Genomic DNA, 20,863 nt, shown 5'->3' with positions numbered 1-20,863 from the left:
CATAGATGGAAAAATCGTCCATGAAGACTTCCATATGACGTTCCACCATATCACTGAAAATGTGAAGCATGCAGCGTTGGAAGGTGCCTGGGGCATTACAAAGACCAAAAGGCATTCATCTGTATACAAAGACCAAAAGACACATGAAAGTTGTCTTTTCTTGATCGGTGGGATCGATGACAATTTGGAAGTATCCGAAATAGCCATCAAGAAAACAGTAGTAAGCATGACCGGCTAAACGTTCTATCATCTGGTCAATGAATGGGAGAGGGAAGTGATCTTTACGTGTTCTAGCATTAAGTTTGCGATAGTTTATGCAAATTCTCCATTTTAATGGAATGCGAGTGGAGATGCACCCACCATTTTCATTTTGTACAACTTGAATGCCGGACTTTTTGGGAACAATGTGGACAGGACTAACCCAATCACTATCAGAGATAGGGTATATGATACCCGCATCAAGTAAACGTAAAACTTCCTCTCTCACCACTTCCTTCATGGCGGGATTAAGGCGGCGTTGTGGTTCTCCCGATGTCTTTGTGTCGTCATCAAGATGTATGCGATGCGTGCATATGCTAGGGTCTATTCCCTTGATATCATCTAAGGACCATTCGATAGCGGAGCGGTATTCACGAATGACATGAATCAAACGTGCATCTTCGTCGGTAGTCAAGTGAGCAGAAATTATTATAGGGTGACTACCATCGAGATCGAGATGCACGTACTTCAAATTAGAGAGTAGAGGTTTTAAATCCGGAGTTGGAGGATTGGGGATCAAGGATTCGTGAGGGATCATCTCTTCAAGGGAAAAGAGCGAATCCGGTTCTTCTTAATCAGTTTGCAACGCAGCAGTAGGATCAAATAGTGGTACTAACTCTAATAATGCGTGGACATCCTTTATGTATGAGTCATCGTCAAACTCAGGATTATCAAAAGAAAGAAATTGGTGTATCTCGTCTGGGGGAAAAGAGTTTGTAAAATAATCATGTTCCAGACTATCAACCAAGCTAATCTCGCCCTCCATTATAGGATCGGGAAATTGTTTCATTAATTTGAACACGTTGAGTTTGATAGAAAGGTTCCCAGAAGACAATGTCATTGAACCGTCCCGACAATTTATGAGAGTGTTAGCAGTTGCAAGAAAAGGACGTCCCAAGATGATAGGAATGGAGTCACAGGCCACTTCAGTATCTAGAATGACAAAATCAACTGGGTAGTAAAAATCTTGGACCTTGACTATGACGTTCTCTACTATACCTTTTGGGTACTTGATGGAGTGATCCGTGAGTTGCAGAGTCATATTGGTAGGTTTTAATTCATGAAGATCTAACTGCTTAAATAAGTAGTAGGGAAGTAGGTTAACACTGGCACCTAGGTCTAAAAGTGTGGTAGCGGTATACTTGTCGCCGTGCATGGTACGGTTAATTCGACACAGGTCCTTGTACTTTACCACACCATTGGTAGTGGTAATCGAGGGAAACCGCTCGCTGAGAAACGCTTGTTGAGGAACATTCGACGCGCCGTTTGGTGGTGCACATGTCCTTCAAAAACTTGGCATGCTTGGGTAAATGCTTAAGCGCATCTAGGAAAGGTAAGTTTATGGTCAAATTTTTGAAGGTTTCACGGATCTCATCGAAATGTTCGTCACGTTTGTTCTTTACCAAACGGGCAAGGAACGGAGCTTTTGGGCGGAATCGCGCATAAGGATCAGTGGCGTCTTTCCCTAGGGACGTGGGTGTAGAATTGGAAGGCACAACTTCGTCCGTTATAGGTTGCGAGGTAGGAGTTGGAAGGACTGCAGCCGTGGTTTTTGTCTATTCCTCGTCTGGCATACGTATTTTATTGTCGATGGTTCGGCCAGAACAAAGAGTGGTAATGGCATTTACCTCACCCTGGCTTGGATTACTAGATCCTAGTGCATTGTTGAGTTCAAAGGCAGTGTTTGTAGGCTTAGGGTTTGGAACTGCTTGGTCAGGGAACACGCCCTTTCGACTTTTATCCTGAGCTAATAGCTGAAGAGACTATTGGATAGAAGCTAGGATTTGATTTTGTTGATTCATGTATGTCAGAAAAGTTTTAGCTATTTTATCGGCTGTGGATTGTACCAAAGAGAGCAAACAGAACTAGTTCACGGTTATTATTTACGGGTTGATTTTGGTAGCCATATCCTTAATTAGCAGGAACAAGGTTGCGGTTGTTTTGGTACCCTATATTTGCATTGTTGGGAAAATTACTTTGCCCTTGCTGGAATTGCGGAGGATTTCCTTGACGATAGGAATTGTAGTTCACGGGTGGTCGTAGAGGAACGTTGTTGACACCCGGAGGAGCTTGTTGTTGGGCAGGGGGTTTCCAAGCTAAATTCGGATGTTGTCGCCAAGGTGCATTAGGGATGTTGAAAGCACAAGCCTCTTCAGAAGGTTGGGGAGGTCACTCGTATACCAAAGGACAATAAGAATCGGGCGTGCTTTCGGGACTTAAGCAAAGAGAACATGGGGAAGCATTGGCACCATGACTTTTTGGGTTTTGATCATTTACTTGTACCGAAAAGAGCATCGACCTTTTGTTTAGGGACTCGATTAGAGTTTTTAATTCCGGATCGGGTTTGACCTCGAACATAGACGTAACTTTGGTAGGAGTGTCTTTAGAAGATCTGGAAGAATCAGTGTTTCCCCAATGGGTGCTTCATGAAGCCTGTTTCTCAAGAAAATTATATGCTTCAATGGCATTTGTCCATGAAACAACCGCCGTTCATGATATCTAAGGTTTCCTTTTGATAGTCAGAGAGACCATTAAAGAATGAACGGACTAATACAGCGGTGTCGAGTTGATGATTGGGACATTCGAGAAGCAAATTAGTAAATCTGCTCCATGCTTCCGAAAAGGATTTCTGGGGGTGCTGGCGAAAGAATTGAATCTTTTGAAGCATTTCTGTAGTTTTCTTCTGAGTATAGAACTTTATCATGAATGCTTGTACAAGTTTGGCCCATGTGTCAATGGATTGCGGCGCTTCGCCTGTGAGCCAAACTGAAGCTTTATCAGCTAAGGTGAAGGGAAACAACCTAAGCAAGACTTGTTCGTTGGTAATAGTCGGATGGCGGAAAGTGGTGACTACTTGTTGCATCCGATGAAGGTGATTGTATGATTTTTCATGGTCTAGACCATGGTAAACAGGTAACAAACCGAAAATGTTTGGCGGAATTCAAAAATCACCTACAATAGCATCGAGTTTAATGCAAGAAGCAGGTCCTTCTTGTAAGGCAGTATAGAAATCTGAAAGGGGTTTCTCGACTGTGGGATTTTCCTGGGACATAATTAAGGGAGATGACGGCAACGGAGATGTTTGACGAGGTTGGTTTACAGAGGAGGAACTATGTCTAGGAGATAGCATAAGCAGTTGTTTATTGTATTTTCGACGATGATATGTAAGTTCTAATTCCTTATGTTTACCAGACCGTAGTCTCATATAAATATAAATTTTAATTTAAGGCTCATAAGGAAGGAATTATGACTGGAGGTTTTAGAATTAAGGAAAGAGGGAGGTGAAGCACATCTTCCTGAGATGTTGCTAACTTGAGCAGATAAGCTAGGATAACGTGTGAATATTCCAGCAGCCAGGTCACCTGAGAGAATTGAGGGAGGTTGTTCGTGCTAGCACGTTCCTTAATTAGGCAACCTCAATTTTTTTCAAGTTTCCTAGGCACTCATAGAATAGGATGATGATTTATGATGGTGTATTATGCGGGGTGTTATTAAGATGATTAAGATGAAATTTTAATTATTAGGATTTTTTATTTTTTTAGTTTACGTAATTAATGTATTATGGAGACGTGATTACCAAACAAGCAATTAAAAATGATAGATGTCAAAATAGAAACTAAACATACAATTCACACATGCTAGTTTTACACAGGAAGTCTACATATACAAATCTATGTGAATAGAAATGTGTCCTACGCATGCAATAATCTATAGCTATTGATACGTGCAACTTAAATGTGAGCTAGGGGAATGTCGAGAACGAACTCATACAAATGAATACCGCGTACGTGAATTGATGTAATATACACATACAAAAATATTCTAAGCAGGTGGTTTGAAACTACACATACATCCAAATATATTCGAATCATATTAATCGTGTTAACGTGAAGATGTAATGACAAACCACATTTATATGCAAAAAGTTCTTATGCCAACACACAAACATGCAAGGTAAAACAGGTTATAGTAATAACCAAATAATATCCTCGACAAAGTTTGAGGAGTTTAAGAATTTGAAACCTGGCGTCCCGCGATTCCTTGTACAACGATCGAACTAACTCCCGAGCTCGTGAACTTACTGGAAAAACAAGACCAAAGAGTCCAAAAGAGTACTGAAAAGGAAAGTGGCCTGTACCTGAAAACCGAGTGTTGATTCTCCAGGTTAGTCTCGTGCACTACTAATTTAGTCTCGTCCGAGACTCTTTTGTATGTTCAGTACTTCAAGTTCCTACGGAATACTTAGACTGTGCTAATGAAAATAAACAAGACTTGGTTCACAGATATTTGTTAGTAGAAAAAGTTAGGGCAAATAGGTACGTAATACGTTAGTATTGCAAAAGAAATGGAAATAAAAAAAAATGAAGAGGTAGGGGAGGGGGTTTTACGTGATGTGTTCCAGTTATTATGTTAAATCCAGAGTCCTTCGGCGTGCAGCGGCGCCATTTGATAAAAACTTTTAATTGTACGTTTATTGGTTTTCTTGATTAAGTCCGAGGTCCACAGTCCGAAGTCCGAAGACCAAAGTCCAAAGTCCAAAGTCCGTTTAGTCGTTCGTTTTAGTCAAGTTACCTTACTCACGTGGGTTTGGTAGGATAGGTCGAGTAAGGGATCGTCCAAACCTTAGGGCTCGGAAAGGTTCACAACTGGAATTACAACTTTTGGTGAGTAGGATTTTAGGTTTTTTAGTTGGCTTTAATTAAATTAACGGTAATGCAAATAATGTAAATTACTACGGTGATTTATATGTAGGTAAACAAAGATGGAGAAACAGATAGAGAGTTAGTCATACTCATGCAAGAATCATTTTTCAACAGTTTATATTACCACATCACTACATCTCTAATTCGTCTCGTGTTTGGAGACGACGTCGAGTATTGATCCCTAGCGCATGCCCACATCTCTAAGCCGCATAGCACTAGCATAAGGAGTTGAACTAATATTTCATCTCTGGAATATCATTTCAGCTCCTGGCTCGATTCCACATCAGCTGGACAAATTGGAGAGTCATGCGACACCATAGAGTCACGCCACAGACATTTTGGCCAAGACGACCGTTTCGAGCATCGGCATCCAAATTTGTACAGTCTCAGTCATTTTGGGACCGGATGTCTAATCTATGCCTAATTCCTAAGTAGTGATTCTATAGTATTAAAGAGTCAATCCAAATTCTCACACGAGCAGCATAACCCTCCCCCTGATGGGGGAGATTAGCTCATGGTCATTGAAGGAATAATAAAACTTGTTGTATACATTAAGTAAATAAATGCAGAACAGGAATTAAAGTAGAAAAGAAATTACTGTTATTAAGGGTAAAATGACTTACAGTATTTAAGCTGCTGGAATGAAAATGACAGAGTTTAAGTGCTGGAATGAAACTACAGACATTAAAGTAAAACTAATGTATAGCTAAAGCATAGAATCTTGGAAGGAGAATATCGGAAGACCCCTACATATATATATAGGCTGATGTCTCGTGAAGCCTTTAATTGGGTTTCGTCTGTTTGCTAATTGAGACATTCAAAACTTTGAATAACAAAGTTTTGTCTCCATGTGAATCAATTTGATCCAAAATGTGAATAACAAAACTTTCATTTAATGTTTTGTCTTTTTGTGTTTTGATTTTGTCTTTTAGCCCAATTCAATTCAAACATTGAATTGGTACGTGTCTTTCCCATTGCAAGGTGGCACAAATTTGTGACCATTACTTGCCACCTGCCTATGCTGACTCGTCATGCCTTTGGGCCCGCAGAGTGGGTCCACTTAGTGTGTCCAGTGGCGGCACCGATTTTGGCGTTTTTACGACTTTCTTTAGCCTTTTTAGAGTTCGCCGCCGCCGCCGTCGCGCTATGGCGGTTTCGAGAGCCAACGCCGGCATCCAGATTTATCGATGTGAGCTTCGAAAGTTTGCTGCTTCTTTATATGTGGACCCGTTCTGCACTGGTTTTGTTTTTTTGGAAACTTCGGCTCTAGTCAGGTTTTTATTGGGCTTCACTGGGGTTGAGTGGGAAACTTCAAATATTCCAGTATTCCCGTACTTCGATGCATGTTTTATCATTATATTCATTTTAAATGCGGAAACCTACAAAAGTACGAAAATATAATTATTACATGATTATTAAACACATAAACGACAAAAATGTTATGTCTCTCGGGTTTTAATATTACAGTTTTGGGTGCCTATCATCGACCTCGGCTCCTTAGACTGCCATTGAGATGTGAGGATAAGTGTGCCACTGCACACTAGAGTTATCAAAACCTGAGTGGAAAAATTATGAGCGAATTTGTGTTTCGACACATACCTGTGAGAACCTATTTAGGGACGCTCTCCAAAGGATCTAGAAACGGCCCTGTTTGTAGATTTCAATGTAAAATTCACTGTATGCATGTTCATATATAGATGTTTTAATTATTGTACATATGCATATTAACTTGAGTTTTAAAGGAATTAATCTCCGTTCCCCACTAATGAGATGTATAGATATCTGAGATTTATTAAGGGAACAAGCCTTAGTTACTAAGTCGTTGTAGTATAAGTGAAGTTTGTGAGTACCTTCTCTGGAAAACTTTCATGAGACTATAACTCATCCACTAGGGAATTCCTAGTGGTTTAAGGCCTAATTGCATACGGTCCATATATGCGAAATGAGAATTAGCTTAAGATTACACATTTTTGCCACTTATCTGTTTTAATGTCTCTTCTTTGCTTGAGGACAAGCAAAGTGCTGTTTGGGGGTGGTGTGATAAGCACCCAAAAATGTAATATAAAACCCCTTAGAGACATAGCATTTTAGTTAATTATGTAGTTAATAATCATGAAATAATCATATTTTCGTGCTTTTGCAGGTTTGAGCAATCAACATACAACTGAGGATAAAAGCCAGTATTTAAGCACGGAATAGTGTGTTTATATGAAGCATTCTGATTTATCCCATGTGAAGCCAAATGAAGCCTAACCAAAGCCAAGGAATCAAATAGGACCGCTCCAAGTTAAAACAGGATCAAAGTACTGAAAAAGTACCAAATTTCTGAAGCTTGTATCTGCTAAACCTGGACTCCAATAGCAAAATTTGAACAATCAGAATGATCAGTGCGACAAGCTCTACAAATGGGCGAGACTTTGTAAAAAATCAACTTTTAGACCTACCATTGGTCGAAGCATGAAGGACCCACTATGGCCACAGAAATTGGTGACCAAGCTCACACGTCAAGCTTCAACACACGTAAACTTGCATGAAAGACTTTTGTACATAACTTGGCACAAAAGTCATCAAATTTGATGAGGTGGCTTTAACAAAGCCTTGTTAATTAGGACACAAAGTCCAAAGTGGTGGTTTGATTAGGTGGAAAAGGATTAGTTGGCATGATAAGGTAAATATAAATCAAATTTTGGCAACAAAGTCTTTATTGGTTGGCAATTGATGAAGTGGCATGAAAAAAAATCAAAGTTCCTCATTAAAAGAGTGTTGTGGAGCATTGGAATTTATGTGGATGCAAAGAAAAAAAAAAACACTCCCATTTGCTATAAAAAGGAGGCTTGATGGGCAAGACACAACTTTTGCTCCATAATGTAGTTTTTAGTCGGAGTTTAAAAAGTTTCATGTAAGGTTTAAGTTTTGTAATTTGGTTAATATTTAATTTTGAACAAAAGATTTTTTATGTCTTATTATATGTTCTAATATTGTCTTTATAACTAAATTAGAAGTTATTGTCTTTTTGCTATTTCCATTTACAACCATTAGATTTATTGATTAGGTTCACATTTTAGTAACTTACAAATTAAGTCACTTAGGAAAATAGGTTTAAAAAAAAATTTGTAAAATCCTACTCACAAAGTCTCCTCTTAGAGTAATCTTCACTTTAATTAGAGTTCTAGCCTTTTGGTTTGGAACGAAACCCTCACTCCAATTATATTTCAACATGCACGTGAGTGAGGTCTTTGAACAAGTGTACTCAAGTGTGTATTGAGAATAAATTCCTAAAACGTGCAAAAGTGTTACTGTCACATGTGTTAGTCACGTGACGACCCGCCTCTAAATATTCCAGTTCTCCAAGTCGTTAGAAACTGATAAAGGTAGTTCCTGAATAGAAGGAAACTGAAGAGGGCAATCTTTGGTGATAAGGAAGGAATCAAAATGACATATCTTTAAGAGTTACCTTTTAGATATAATCTTCTCATATGCGATAGGATATTTTGACCAACAAAGAAACCTACCTCTAATAAGATATGATCCAGATTCAGACTTCCATAAGGAGAGGATTCCTAATAGAAAGGCAGAGTCCAAAGATGGAAAGGAACTCACAAGCGATGAGGTTAACCCTAATCCTAAGACTCTCAAGGCTCTTCCTATATAAGCAACAGGAATTCGCTCTTAGGAACGACGCAAGATAGGGTTTTATTCTTCTAAATAAACAAGGAGATACGTAGGCAGCCGCAAGGCAGTTCAACTTTGAATACTAAATCATCTCATCCCTTCTCTATCAAGAAAAAAGTTCTGAATCACAAGGCACAGAGGAGGATCAGGGGATACTCACAAAATCCCCTACAATCTACATAGAGACAAACAATGACACATCCCTTTTGAGTGCTTTTGACATAGACACACTTGTCACACTAGTTTATTTTGAAACCGTTTGACAACATTGCATTGTCAAATTTCTCATGTCATTGCTTAGGTACTTGTTTTACTCCATATAAGGATTTAACAAGCTTGCAAACTTTCATTTCTTGTCCAGGAGCAATAAACCCTTTGGGTTGTTCCATGTATATTTTTTTCATCTAACTCACCATTCAAGAATGTTGTCTTTACATCCATTTGATGTATCTCAAGTCCATGTATTGATGTTATTGCTATTAGCATCCTTATGAAAGTTATTCTTGTAACTGGAGAGTCAGTATCAAAATAATCCAATCCTTTCTTTTGTCTATAGGCTTTGACCACAAGTTTAGCTTTATACCTGTCGATTGATCCATCAGTCTTAAATTTCTTTGTGAATATCCACTTATACCCAAAGTCTTGGAATCTAGTGGTAAATCTACCAATTCCCATGTATGATTTTACATTATGGATTTAATCTCGCTATTTATTGTTTCTTTCCAATAAGTAGCTTCTGGAGATGACATTGCCTCCTTGAACGTTTGAAGATTATTTTCCAACAAGTATGTTAGAAAATCAGGTCCAAAAGTCATTGACGTCCTTGACTTTTTGCTACGTTTAGGTTTCTCCTCAATTTCGCTTTGTGTAGGATGGTTACTAGTTATAGCATCTAAAGTTCTCTTTGTTGAACTTGGCTCTATACACATATTATACGGAAACATATTTTCAAAGAATGAAGCATTCATTAACTCAATAATCGTATTAACATGTATATCTTGAATTTCTTATTTATGAACCAGAAAATGATATGCACTATTATTGTTTGCATATCCAATGAATGCACAATCAATAGTCTTGGGTCCTATTTTTACCTTCCTAGGTTTTGGGACTTCCACTTTTGCAAGACACCCCCACACTTTCAAGAATTCGTAGGAAGTCTAATGACCTTTCCACAATTTGTATGGTGTTTTAAGTGTCTTCTTGTTAGGAATCTTGTTGAGTATGTAATTGGCGGAAAGCAAGACTTCCCCCTACAAATTATGGGGTAAACCAGAACTTAACAACATAGCATTCATCATCTCCTTTAGAGTTCGGTTTTTGCACTCTGCAATACCATTTGATTGAGATGAATAAAGAGCCGTAGTTTGATGAATGATTCCATGTTCATAATAAAAACCTTCAAAAGGTGATTCATATTCACCCCCTCTATCACTCCTTATAGCCTTAATCTTTTTGCTTAGTTGATTTTCAACTTCATTTTTATAGTGTTTGTACATTTCAATCGCCTCATCTTTACTTCTCAACAAGTAAACATAATTATATCTAGTGCTATCGTCAATAAAAGTAATGAAATATTTTTTACCACCTCTAGTTTGCACGTACTTAAGATTACATATATCTGTGTGTATTAAGTCTAGAGATTCAATACTTCTTTTAATAGAATGAAAATATGATATGGTCAACTTGGATTCTACACAAGTTTCACATTTATGGTGTGGGTCTATTTTTATCTTTGTCATATAGTCCAAATTAATTAATCTACGTAAAGTGTCATAATTAATAACATATCCTAATCTACCATGCCATACATGTGAAGATTCAATTAAGTAAACAGAAGATTCAACTTTATTGACACTCTTTGGCCCAATAGTAAAACAAGACACCCTAAAGAGTTCATCACTTAGATAGCCTTTGCCCACAAATACATCATTCTTTGTCAGTACAAATTTATCATAAACAAAGACTAACTTAAAGTCATTCTTGCTCAGCAGCGACCCATAAACTAAGTTCTTGTGAATATCAAGCACATAGAGCACATCATTCAGAGTTAGTTCATTCCTATAAGTCAACATCATCACCACCTTTTCTTTGCACATAGAGCACATAATGCATTTTTTTCGATATTTTTTCGATTTTTATATTTCATCTAAATTTTAAAGTCACATTTACATTGGGCAACGTCTTGTAGCTTCGTACCAACAATGTCACTTTGAGGGAAAATAGTCCTATGTGGCGTCTATGTGGAGGTAACAATTTGTTGCTTGCATTGGGGAATGCTCTAAGGACATTTTCATTAGTTACCTTACAATCCAAGATATTTTGTGTTTATATCCAACAATGCTTGTAATTGGTTATGTAACATTTGCGCTCAATTAAGTTTAATTGTATCTGTTTCTATTAGAAACTTAGTTGTTTATACAAAATTTGACATCGGAAAAAACTAATGCACCTATAAATAGGGTTGGCAATGGGTTGGATCGGTTAGAATATATGCAAATCAAAAACCGATCCGCTTTTCAACAATGCAAACCCAGACCATACCCGAACGGATATTTGAGTTAGAGAACTTAACCAAAAACTTGTTTTTGATTCTGAATCCGTTCCGAGTCTTCTATAATTGGATCATAATTTTAGTTATATAAATATTAAATTTTTTTTTTTTTTTTTTTTTGCTAAATACAAACAAGATACACAAATCCAAAAGGCATAATTGATGATTTGAAATCCACATTTATAAGCAAGATTTTTCTTTAGATAGAAGCCATCTTTTTACTATGTAAACAAATATAGTATCTTCTCATTTTGCATATTTTATTTTGGAACTTTAAATGCTGCAATGTTGCATAATGTAATAGGTATATATGGGGGATGAAATTAGGAAGAATAAGACTCAAAATTAACCGGATCAAGCCCATAACGATTTGATACATACTTAATCTAGAACCAATTTAATAAGAGCTAGATCCTGATTTTCAAGACCCATAACTGGTCAAATATGCTAACTACATGTCCCAGACCCGCTTTTATTTGTTGGGACTAGATCGGGTATTGGTTTTTACCCGACCTATTGCCTGCACAACCTATAAATCCCGACCGTGTATTATTGGCTTTGACTTTGAGCGCCCCCATCCTTTTAGTATTTTCCTAAAAAAAAATTGTGCCAATAATGTGATCTCAATTGTCAACCTAACTAAAACAAGAACGATATCAGTTATTTGATATATCTGATTTAGTGCTCCTCCCAATATAAGTCCCTTTCTAGAATATAAAAAAATTATCAAAGAAAAATGAGAAGAATACTTAAAGTTAAGATGACACCAACATTTCTCTAAATAAGCCGAACTGCCCGCACACTAGGAAGTTCAACAAAAAACCCACTCATTTCGGTTTCAACTTTTTCATTCTTTCTTAAACCTCATACCCTCTATTACTCTGCCTTGCTCTTCGGGTCTTGAAATCTACCACTTTTAATTGACACTACAACATAATTTCCTTCATCTTCTTAGACTAAGTCTACTTATTCACAGATCTAAATATCATGTCTCCAATCACAGATATGAAGAAGAAACTCTTCTCACCATTGAAGAAACTGACTACAAATCCCAAGAAGGAAGAAGTTCCAAAGGGCTTCTTACTTGTTTACGTCGGAGAAGAAAGCGAAGCATATCGAATTCCGCTTCAGTACATATCATCACCCTTGTTTCCATCATTACTTTCCGAGAAAGACCGTGATTTGGAGTTCGAAGAAGTAAAAGGGCCCATTATTCTATCATGCACCATTGAGAAGTTTGAGCAGTTTCTTCAGGTTGTCTAGTCTGCAAAGTAGCTAAATCAAATGCAGGATTCTCTCTTTCTATATTCTTGTTAATTTGCTTGGCTTTCTTTAAAATTTTATAGTTAGAATAAATCGTTTAGGATTGCAAATAGTTGTACATCTTGTGGCGTTGATTAATATTGAATAAATATTTGATTTCTAGATAATTTCAATTATTATGTTTGAAGTATGTGATTAAAATTTTGTGAAGTTTGGCATGCACTCTCCTTCTGTACTATTTTTTTTTGCACACACGTAACTACTTAATTAAGGTATATTTTGTAAGAATAAGAGAAAGATGTTACAGGATGCAGGGAGAACCTCTTTTCAACATAATCTCATTAGAAGCTTCTGTACTCTGTAGTGCCATTTCCGGTTTCTCCGAGTTTTGCACCAAATGGTGTTCATGAACTGCACTTTGTGAGACGCTGCAGTGAGTGAAATCAACAAATTTCCTATTTATTTTTTGTAGTACTAGAGACCATTCGCGCAAAACCCTGTATTCGCACAAAAGACATTAGATTTCATTATTATTTAAATTTGCATATTTATAGGGTTATGAGTTTTCTCTTGAATTAAGTGTTTGTTAAGTAATTTAGGGACACGGAGAACTAATCGCGGCGGTTAAACTTAGCAATCCAGTAGGGAGTCCACTGAAAGGAAGTAAGCGTAGAGGTAGACCGAATTTTATGCAAATGTATAAATTACGTAAATGGGATAGAAGAAAGCATCCCGTTGGGAGTAGGGCTGGCAATGGGTCGGATAAGAACCGATACCCGATCCGGTCCGAACCAATAAAAGCGGGTATGAGACAGGTAGTTAGCATATTGGACCGGTTTTGGGTCTTGAAAATCAGAACCGGACTCTTATTGGATTGGTTTTGGATTAAGTATGTACCAAACCGTTATGGGCATGATCTGATTAAAAGTTTTAGTCTTATTCTTCATAATTTTCCTCCACCATATATTTCTATTACCTTATGCAATATTGCAATATTTAAAGTTCCAAAATAAGATATGTCAAATACATATGTAATATTACGATATTTTTTTACATAATTAAAATATGGTTTCTATCTAAAGGAAAATCCCCCTTTACAAATTTGGATTTCAAATCATTCATTATGCCTTTTGGATTTGTGTACCTTGTTTTTGTGTTTAGCAAAAAAAATTATTTAATATTTATATAACGAAAATTATGATCTAATTATAAAAAAAAAAAAAAAAAAAAAAAAAAACTCGATTCATCGGGTTGAAATTGAGCTTATTGGTTCGGAACAGATCGGATCCGGAATCAAAAAAAAGTTTTCGGTTCGGTTCTGGTTCTCTAACTCAAATATCTATTCGGGTCAGGTCCGGTTCTAGGTATGTATTGTTGAAAAGCAGATCGGTTTTGGATTTGCATATATCCGGACCGATCCAACCCATTGCCAACCCTAGTTGGGAGTCAAAATAACCGACAATATGTTTTTTTTATAAGAGCATTCCCAATACAAGTCAATATTTTCCCCCTCTTATCTTTTATCACTTCTACGTAGGCACTATTTCCCTCTCTTATCACCGTTTTGGTGAAAAACAAGGTGAAACTACCCAATGCAAAGGTGAAAAATAATCTCGGACGGGATGTTGGATTCCATCTTGAGGCTTTTTTATCGAGATGGAATGTAATATCCTGTCTGGTATTTTGTCTGAAGTTAAAAAAAATTGAAAAAACACGCGAAAAGAAATGAAACATTCTGTCCGAAAAAAAAAACCGATTTTTTAAAAAAAAAACACACGAGACGGAATCCAACATCCCATCCGAAGTTCACAAATCATCCACTATCTCGGTTGAAGGTTTCACTCTGGGAATGACTTGGGAAAATAATCACCATCTTTTTCACCTCTGCATTGGGCACTGGTTTTGAACCAAAAGGAGGTGAAAATTTTCACATTTCCCTCTTTTCCACCTGCATTGGGAATGCTCTAAGTGATCTTTATTAAGAGGGTTGTGCATATCATTACAAAAGAACACAAAAGCGTTAAACAGTGAGTAAGGAACTCACTTGTTTACAAATAAAATAAAACATAACAAACTAACTACCCTCCAAAGACCCCTAGCATCACTCTCCTCCTAAGATGCGACCAGTCTAAAACAAGGTCTTTGAACCTATAATCCCTTCTTTGATATGTAGTGGACATCTATTGCTACAATAGCCCTTTAACCTCTAGCACAGTACTCCGAACTGCTAATATTTTACCCCCTGAATATATGATTGTTTCTTATTTTCCACAGCACCCAAATAGTATCATACAGTAATAGACGCCATATCTTATCACCAAAGCATCCATATCTTCTTCTAGGCCATAGTGATAGAAAATTTTGTAAAGACTCAGCTTGGGTAAGAAGTGTGAAAGCTATTACCCTTGGTTGTTGTTGAAGTATGTAAAGTATCCCACGTTTCTGTAAGTGTGGATACATATTTAGGAGTTTCTGTTTTGAGTAGTTTGACACCCAAGTAAGTCAAGTATAAATAGATGAAACTATGGGTAGAGTATTAAGAACTCTCTAGCCCTATTATTCTAACCTCCTCTCTTATCAATTCTATTTCTTCTTAGTTTCTCTCAACATATCAATGTCACAACTCTCTTAACATCACCACTAACATAAAATTTAACATGGTATCAGAGCATCAGGTTCAAATATAAGTTTAGTGGTATGCTAGGAAAGGTAACCCCCAAAATAAGTATACAAGAAAAAAAAAATTCTTTTTCAGTTTTCAGTATAGTATTCAATTCAAGTTTTAATCTTTCTCACAAGAAGTTTCCGTTGGTGTTTAAAGTTTATTTGAAGAATGCTAGGAGAGAGATCCTGAAGTTTCTCAGTATTGGTTTCTTAGTATTATTTCGCTTCCGCTGTCACAGCCCGAATTTCTAAACCATTAAAAAAAATGAATATTTGAAATATAAATATCTCAAACATCACTTGGTTCAATTGTCTAAAAACCCAGGCTATGACAGGGTGGATACAACACATGTCAAAACCTAAAACCCATATCATAAACAATCTTAACCACAAATTCAATCTCCAAAATTCTCTTTATTACTTTATAAAAAAATCTATCTTCCGTCCCAATAAAACATCAAACCACTCTAAGAATAACAGGTCTTCAACATCGTATTTTCATGTCATATGAAAAGAAAACTACGTTATTACATACTTCCAAAAGATCAGACCTAATAAAAATAAACTCCCTGACCGCTCCCAGATCAAATCCAAATCAAACGCCGTGAGTTCCATCGCCTTCCACCTATGTTCCCAAGAACACACCCACGCTACCAAAACAAAGCAAACATGGGTCAGCAAAATGGAATTTGCTGGTATGAGTAGACTAACCACATAAAACCATTATCATACTTTAATTATTCAAAACAATCACTTTATATTATCCCATAACTTAATCATTCACAGCTTGGAAGACAGGTAGTTCCGTCATTTTAACCGGCATAATTTCTTCCCAAGCAAGACTTCCATTATATAACTCATTATAATAACTCGTTTTAATATCTAAACCATTGAATTAAAACTTACCGATATCCACTGTTATATAAGGGTAGAACCGCGTCCCTGCACAAAATGTTATTAAGTCCTACACTCCTGCAAAAGAAAGTTAGAACTTCTATATAACATATGTAGATATTATATTAGGTATTCAAAAGTAAACCCAAACACTCGCATAATCAAAGAATACAACTAACCCGCAAGGCGAATACCTTAGTTCCTCTCTAGGGCAGTCCAAAGAATCTGATCATTCATGGCACATTCAATGAATACACGGGTCATTCATGGCACATTCAATGAATACCCATATATATAACGCTAATGGGCCATTTATGGCACATTCAATAAATGCCCACCTAACATATGACATCAACAGTCATAAAACTCAATTCCAAAAGTTGAGGCGTAGAGAGTTATAAAAGAGTGCAGTAAATTTGTTTACGCATTATTGAACTTTATTGTATATATCATTTCAGAGAACGAAAGAGTATCTTGATTCATGTATTTTTTTGGTTACGCGTTATTAATATACCGATGTCTAAGTGTCATAACGTTGTATATAAAACTGAAATATCACATAGTAGTTAATACACATACACACGTATATATAAAGGTCTTAGCCTAAAGCCAAGCATGCTAATAGCCCCAGACCTATCCTAATAGCCCAAATTATAATCCGAGTTGAAAGTCAAATGGGTCAACTGGTCAAAGTCAACCCTGGTCAAAAGTCAACTCTGGTCAAAGTCAACCCATAGTCAAAGTCAAAGTCAGCCTGCCAAGGGTCAACAGCAATCAACCAGCCCCAAACTCCTCTAACCCAAAAGCCCAAAGTCAAAGGCCCAAAGTGTAATTGGTTTCGACCCAAGCCAATGTGGTCTAACCCAGGAACAAAATAGAACCTGGCCCAACCCAAACTAATAGATTTCAGCCCAAATAAAACTAATATCTCAGCCCAACAGCTAAACAAACTAAGCCCCAAAACAAAAATAGATCTCGGCCCAAGCCCTACTAAGGAACAGTGTCATCTTCCTCACTAACTTCTCTCCAGCAGCTCCTCTCCACCGCCAGCCACCACCGTATTTCTCTTCCTCCTCCAATTCCATCATATCGGTTTGACTCCTCCCGAAAAACCCTACATGCCGATATCACCCAATTGAAATTCCATCACTCTTCAAAAACGCGCTTTGACGCCATTACTGGACATTCAAGCCTCAACACCACCCCTTAACAGCCCTCACACACTCACTACACTACCCCCATCACTAACAATCCATTCCAGTACATAACCAAAACCCCAACAATAAGTTTTAAATAATTTAAGCTACTGGGCGATTTTCTCTAGCCGCCATTAACGCCCTTACGAGCTCCAACAGCCCACCCAATCATCAAATCAACAAATCCACAATCCATACAATTCAATGTAACCACAACAGTTAACATCACCACACAATTAAACAAAACCCATCATTCAAACACAACCAACAATATATGGGACGGTTTGGTTTCTGATGGCGACGCCATTAGCAACCGATGTCAAGATGTCAAGGCTTCGACAGTTTAACTTTTTAACTTTATCAGAGTTTTACATACTGTAGTACTGCGAAATTCGTATTTATCAGTCGACACCATTAACGGGGTTTACACTATCTCAAATTTTGGAAAACTGTATTACTAGTATGAATAGCATAAACAAATATAACAAAAACTTCAGACTACTCACCTTTTATAAACCGAACAGCGAGAAAACCCGAAAGACCGAAGTCGACTGTTGCGCGAAACGACGATCTTCCTTGTTCAAAACCTTTTCTTATATCAGAAAAATCCCATTTTTCTGTATAAAACCCTCGCTGTGTTTTTCCCCAAAACTCTACGTGAGAAAACTCCCCGAAAAACAAGGACAACCCTTATCTATTTACCTACGGGCTTTTATCTGTAACTGCTGGATATCCTATATCTGTTTTATCTATTATCTATTATTATTATTATTAGAAAAATAAACGAAATAAAACACGGGGTGTTATAATATAAACACCTTAAAATGATCTCGTCCCGAGATTCAAGGTAGAGTGTAGATTAACCAAACAACAGTACGTCAAACAATAAAAAAAAAAAACATAACGTGTATACGCAAGTATACACACCTTAAAAGGAATAAACGTAATTAGTTTTCTTCAATTGCCAACACTTAATTAAAATCATTCTTTCACAGTTTCAACCGATTCATATCAGCAACGACTTATACTATGTCCACTATCACATAGGATCAAACACCTACAATGTGATGCATGCACACTGGCTCACACACCAACGATATGCAAGTATACACTGGTTCACACACCAACGATGCATACTAACTCTCTACCATCACATAGGATCAAACACCAACAATGTGTGGTATGCACACTGGATCACACTCCAACGGTGTACATGTATACACTGGATCACACTCCAACGATGCATACAGAGAGATGTTATGTATATTGGATCACACACCAACGATATAGATAACTTGGACAATATCAAAAAATTCAAATCCAACCTTTATCAAAAGGGTTTTCCTTATTCCTTGGGTAAATTCCAAATTACTCAAATATGAAATTTTAAAATAACAATTTCTTCTTTAACCAATACTTACTTAAAAAAATCGAAAACTCCGTTATGAAAACAACACTATAACATGCTGAACAATTTCAATTATAAATCATAAGAAACTAACCGTTAAAACAACTAGCATTTTATTTTCATAATCATACGATAAATTCTTACATGCTAAGAACCAATAAAGGAACTACTAAACAACAAAATCAAACATACCTACATTAACCAGTGCAATTCTTAGCATAGTGTCCCAACTATCCACATTTATAACACTTGCCTACTAGTTCATTTGGTTTAGGACATCTTCGAATAGTATGTCCAACTTCCCCGCAGTTCAAATAATTACCATCAAATCTCTTTAGCGAAGCACTCGCGTCCTTATCCATATGTTTACTTGTTTGCCTATTATATGGGTGATGCTGACTTTTTCTCTGCCCTTGACGTGGCTGACTAGAAATAAGGTGTAAGCTGGCTTGTTTTGGGGCATTCTCTTTAATCTTCTCATCTTTGGGTTTATTATCCAATTGTTCATACCTTAATGCCAAATCTAACACACGATCGAAGGTTTTTGAATCAAAGGGTATCAAATAACTCGATAAATATGGCTCTAGTCCACGGATGAACTTCTGGTTCTTCTTTACTTGGGTATCCACTAGATAAGGAGCATACCTCGATAGTTCATTGAACTTAGTCACGTACTCTGTAACAGTTTTCCCTCCTTGGGTCAGATGAAAGAATTCCTCAGTTAATTGCTCCTTAACAGCATTAGGAACAAACCTTCCCTCAAATCTTACCTGGAAATCCTCCCAAGTCATAGTTTCCACATCCACATTATCCTTGATAGACCTCCACTAAAATAAAGCTGACCCCTCCAACTGGTGAGAAGCCAACTCCTGCTTCTGCACCTCAGTGAGTTGCATCTTAGCAAACACGGACTCACACATAGTAACCCATTTCTCATCATCAATGGCCCCTTTCTCTCCCTTGAAATTCTGGACTCCTAAAGTAGCAAAATCATTGTTTCTCCTAGCAAAAGGATCTCCTAGATTAGCATGTTGACCCCTCTGAATAGTTTGCACCAACTGAGTTAATATTGCTCCCAAATCAGCAGATATGGTATTACTTCCAAGATTACCGACGCCATTGTCATCTCCAGCCATCACCTTAAAACAAAACGGACTTCTATTAGTACTCCAAACATCTTAAACTCAAACACACCCAATCACCACATTCCGAGGATCACCTAGACCTTCACTATCTAGGCTAACCTAAGCTCTGATACCAAAATATCACAGCCCGAATTTCTAAACCATTAAAAAAAAATGAATATTTGAAATATAAATATCTCAAACATCACTTGGTTCAATTGTCTAAAAACTCAGGCTATGACGGGGTGGATACAACACATGTCAAAACCTAAAACCCACATCATAAACAATCTTAACCACAAATTCAATCTCCAAAATTCTCTTTATTACTTTATAAAAAAATCTATCTTCCGTCCCAATAAAACATCAAACCACTCTAAGAATAACAGGTCTTCAACATCGTATTTTCATGTCATATGAAAAGAAAACTACGTTATTACATACTTCCAAAAGATCAGACCTAATAAAAATAAACTCCCGGACTGCTCCAGATCAAATCCAAATCAAACGCCGTAGTTCTACTGTCTTCCACCTATGTTCCCAAGAACACACCCCACGCTACAAAACAAAGCAAACATGGGTCGAAAAAAATGGAATTTGCTTTGGTATGAGTAGACTAACCACATAAAACCATTATCATACTTTAATTATTCAAACAATCACTTTATATTATCCCATAACTTAATCATTCACAAATGAAGACAGGTAGTTCCGTCATTTTAACCGCATAATTTCTTCCCAAGCAAGACTTCCATTATATAACTCATTATAATGACTCGTTTTAATATCTAAACCATTGAATTAAAACTTACCGATATCCATCACGTATAAGGGTAGAACCGCCCCCTCACAAAATGTTATTAAGTCCTACACTCCTGCAAAAGAAAGTTAGAACTTCTATATAAAATATGTAGATATTATATTAGGTATTCAAAAGTAAACCCAAACACTCGCATAATCAAATAATACAACTAACCCGTAAGGCGAATACCTTAGTTCCTCTAGTTCCTCCAAAGAATCACGGTCATTCATGGCACATTCAATGAATACCTGGGTCATTCATGGCACATTCAATGAATACCTGGGTCATTCATGGCACATTCAATGAATACCCATATATAACGCTA

General features: G+C 37.0%; 1 protein-coding gene across 1 annotated transcript; it reads right to left on the bottom strand.

Moving 5' to 3' along the window:
• Window positions 1-18,842: 18,842 nt before the first annotated feature.
• Window positions 18,843-19,403, bottom strand: LOC147482710 (uncharacterized). The gene has a single exon (XM_086579391.1). The coding sequence runs from the start codon at window positions 19,401-19,403 to the stop codon at window positions 18,843-18,845; it is 561 nt and encodes a 186-aa protein (XP_086435517.1).
• Window positions 19,404-20,863: the final 1,460 nt, after the last annotated feature.

This window comes from Coptis chinensis, chromosome 8 (assembly GCF_015680905.1).
Source record: "Coptis chinensis isolate HL-2020 chromosome 8, ASM1568090v1, whole genome shotgun sequence".
NCBI lineage: Eukaryota > Viridiplantae > Streptophyta > Magnoliopsida > Ranunculales > Ranunculaceae > Coptis > Coptis chinensis.
Note: the sequence above shows the minus strand (reverse complement) of the source record. Positions and strands in the feature narration are given on the sequence as shown.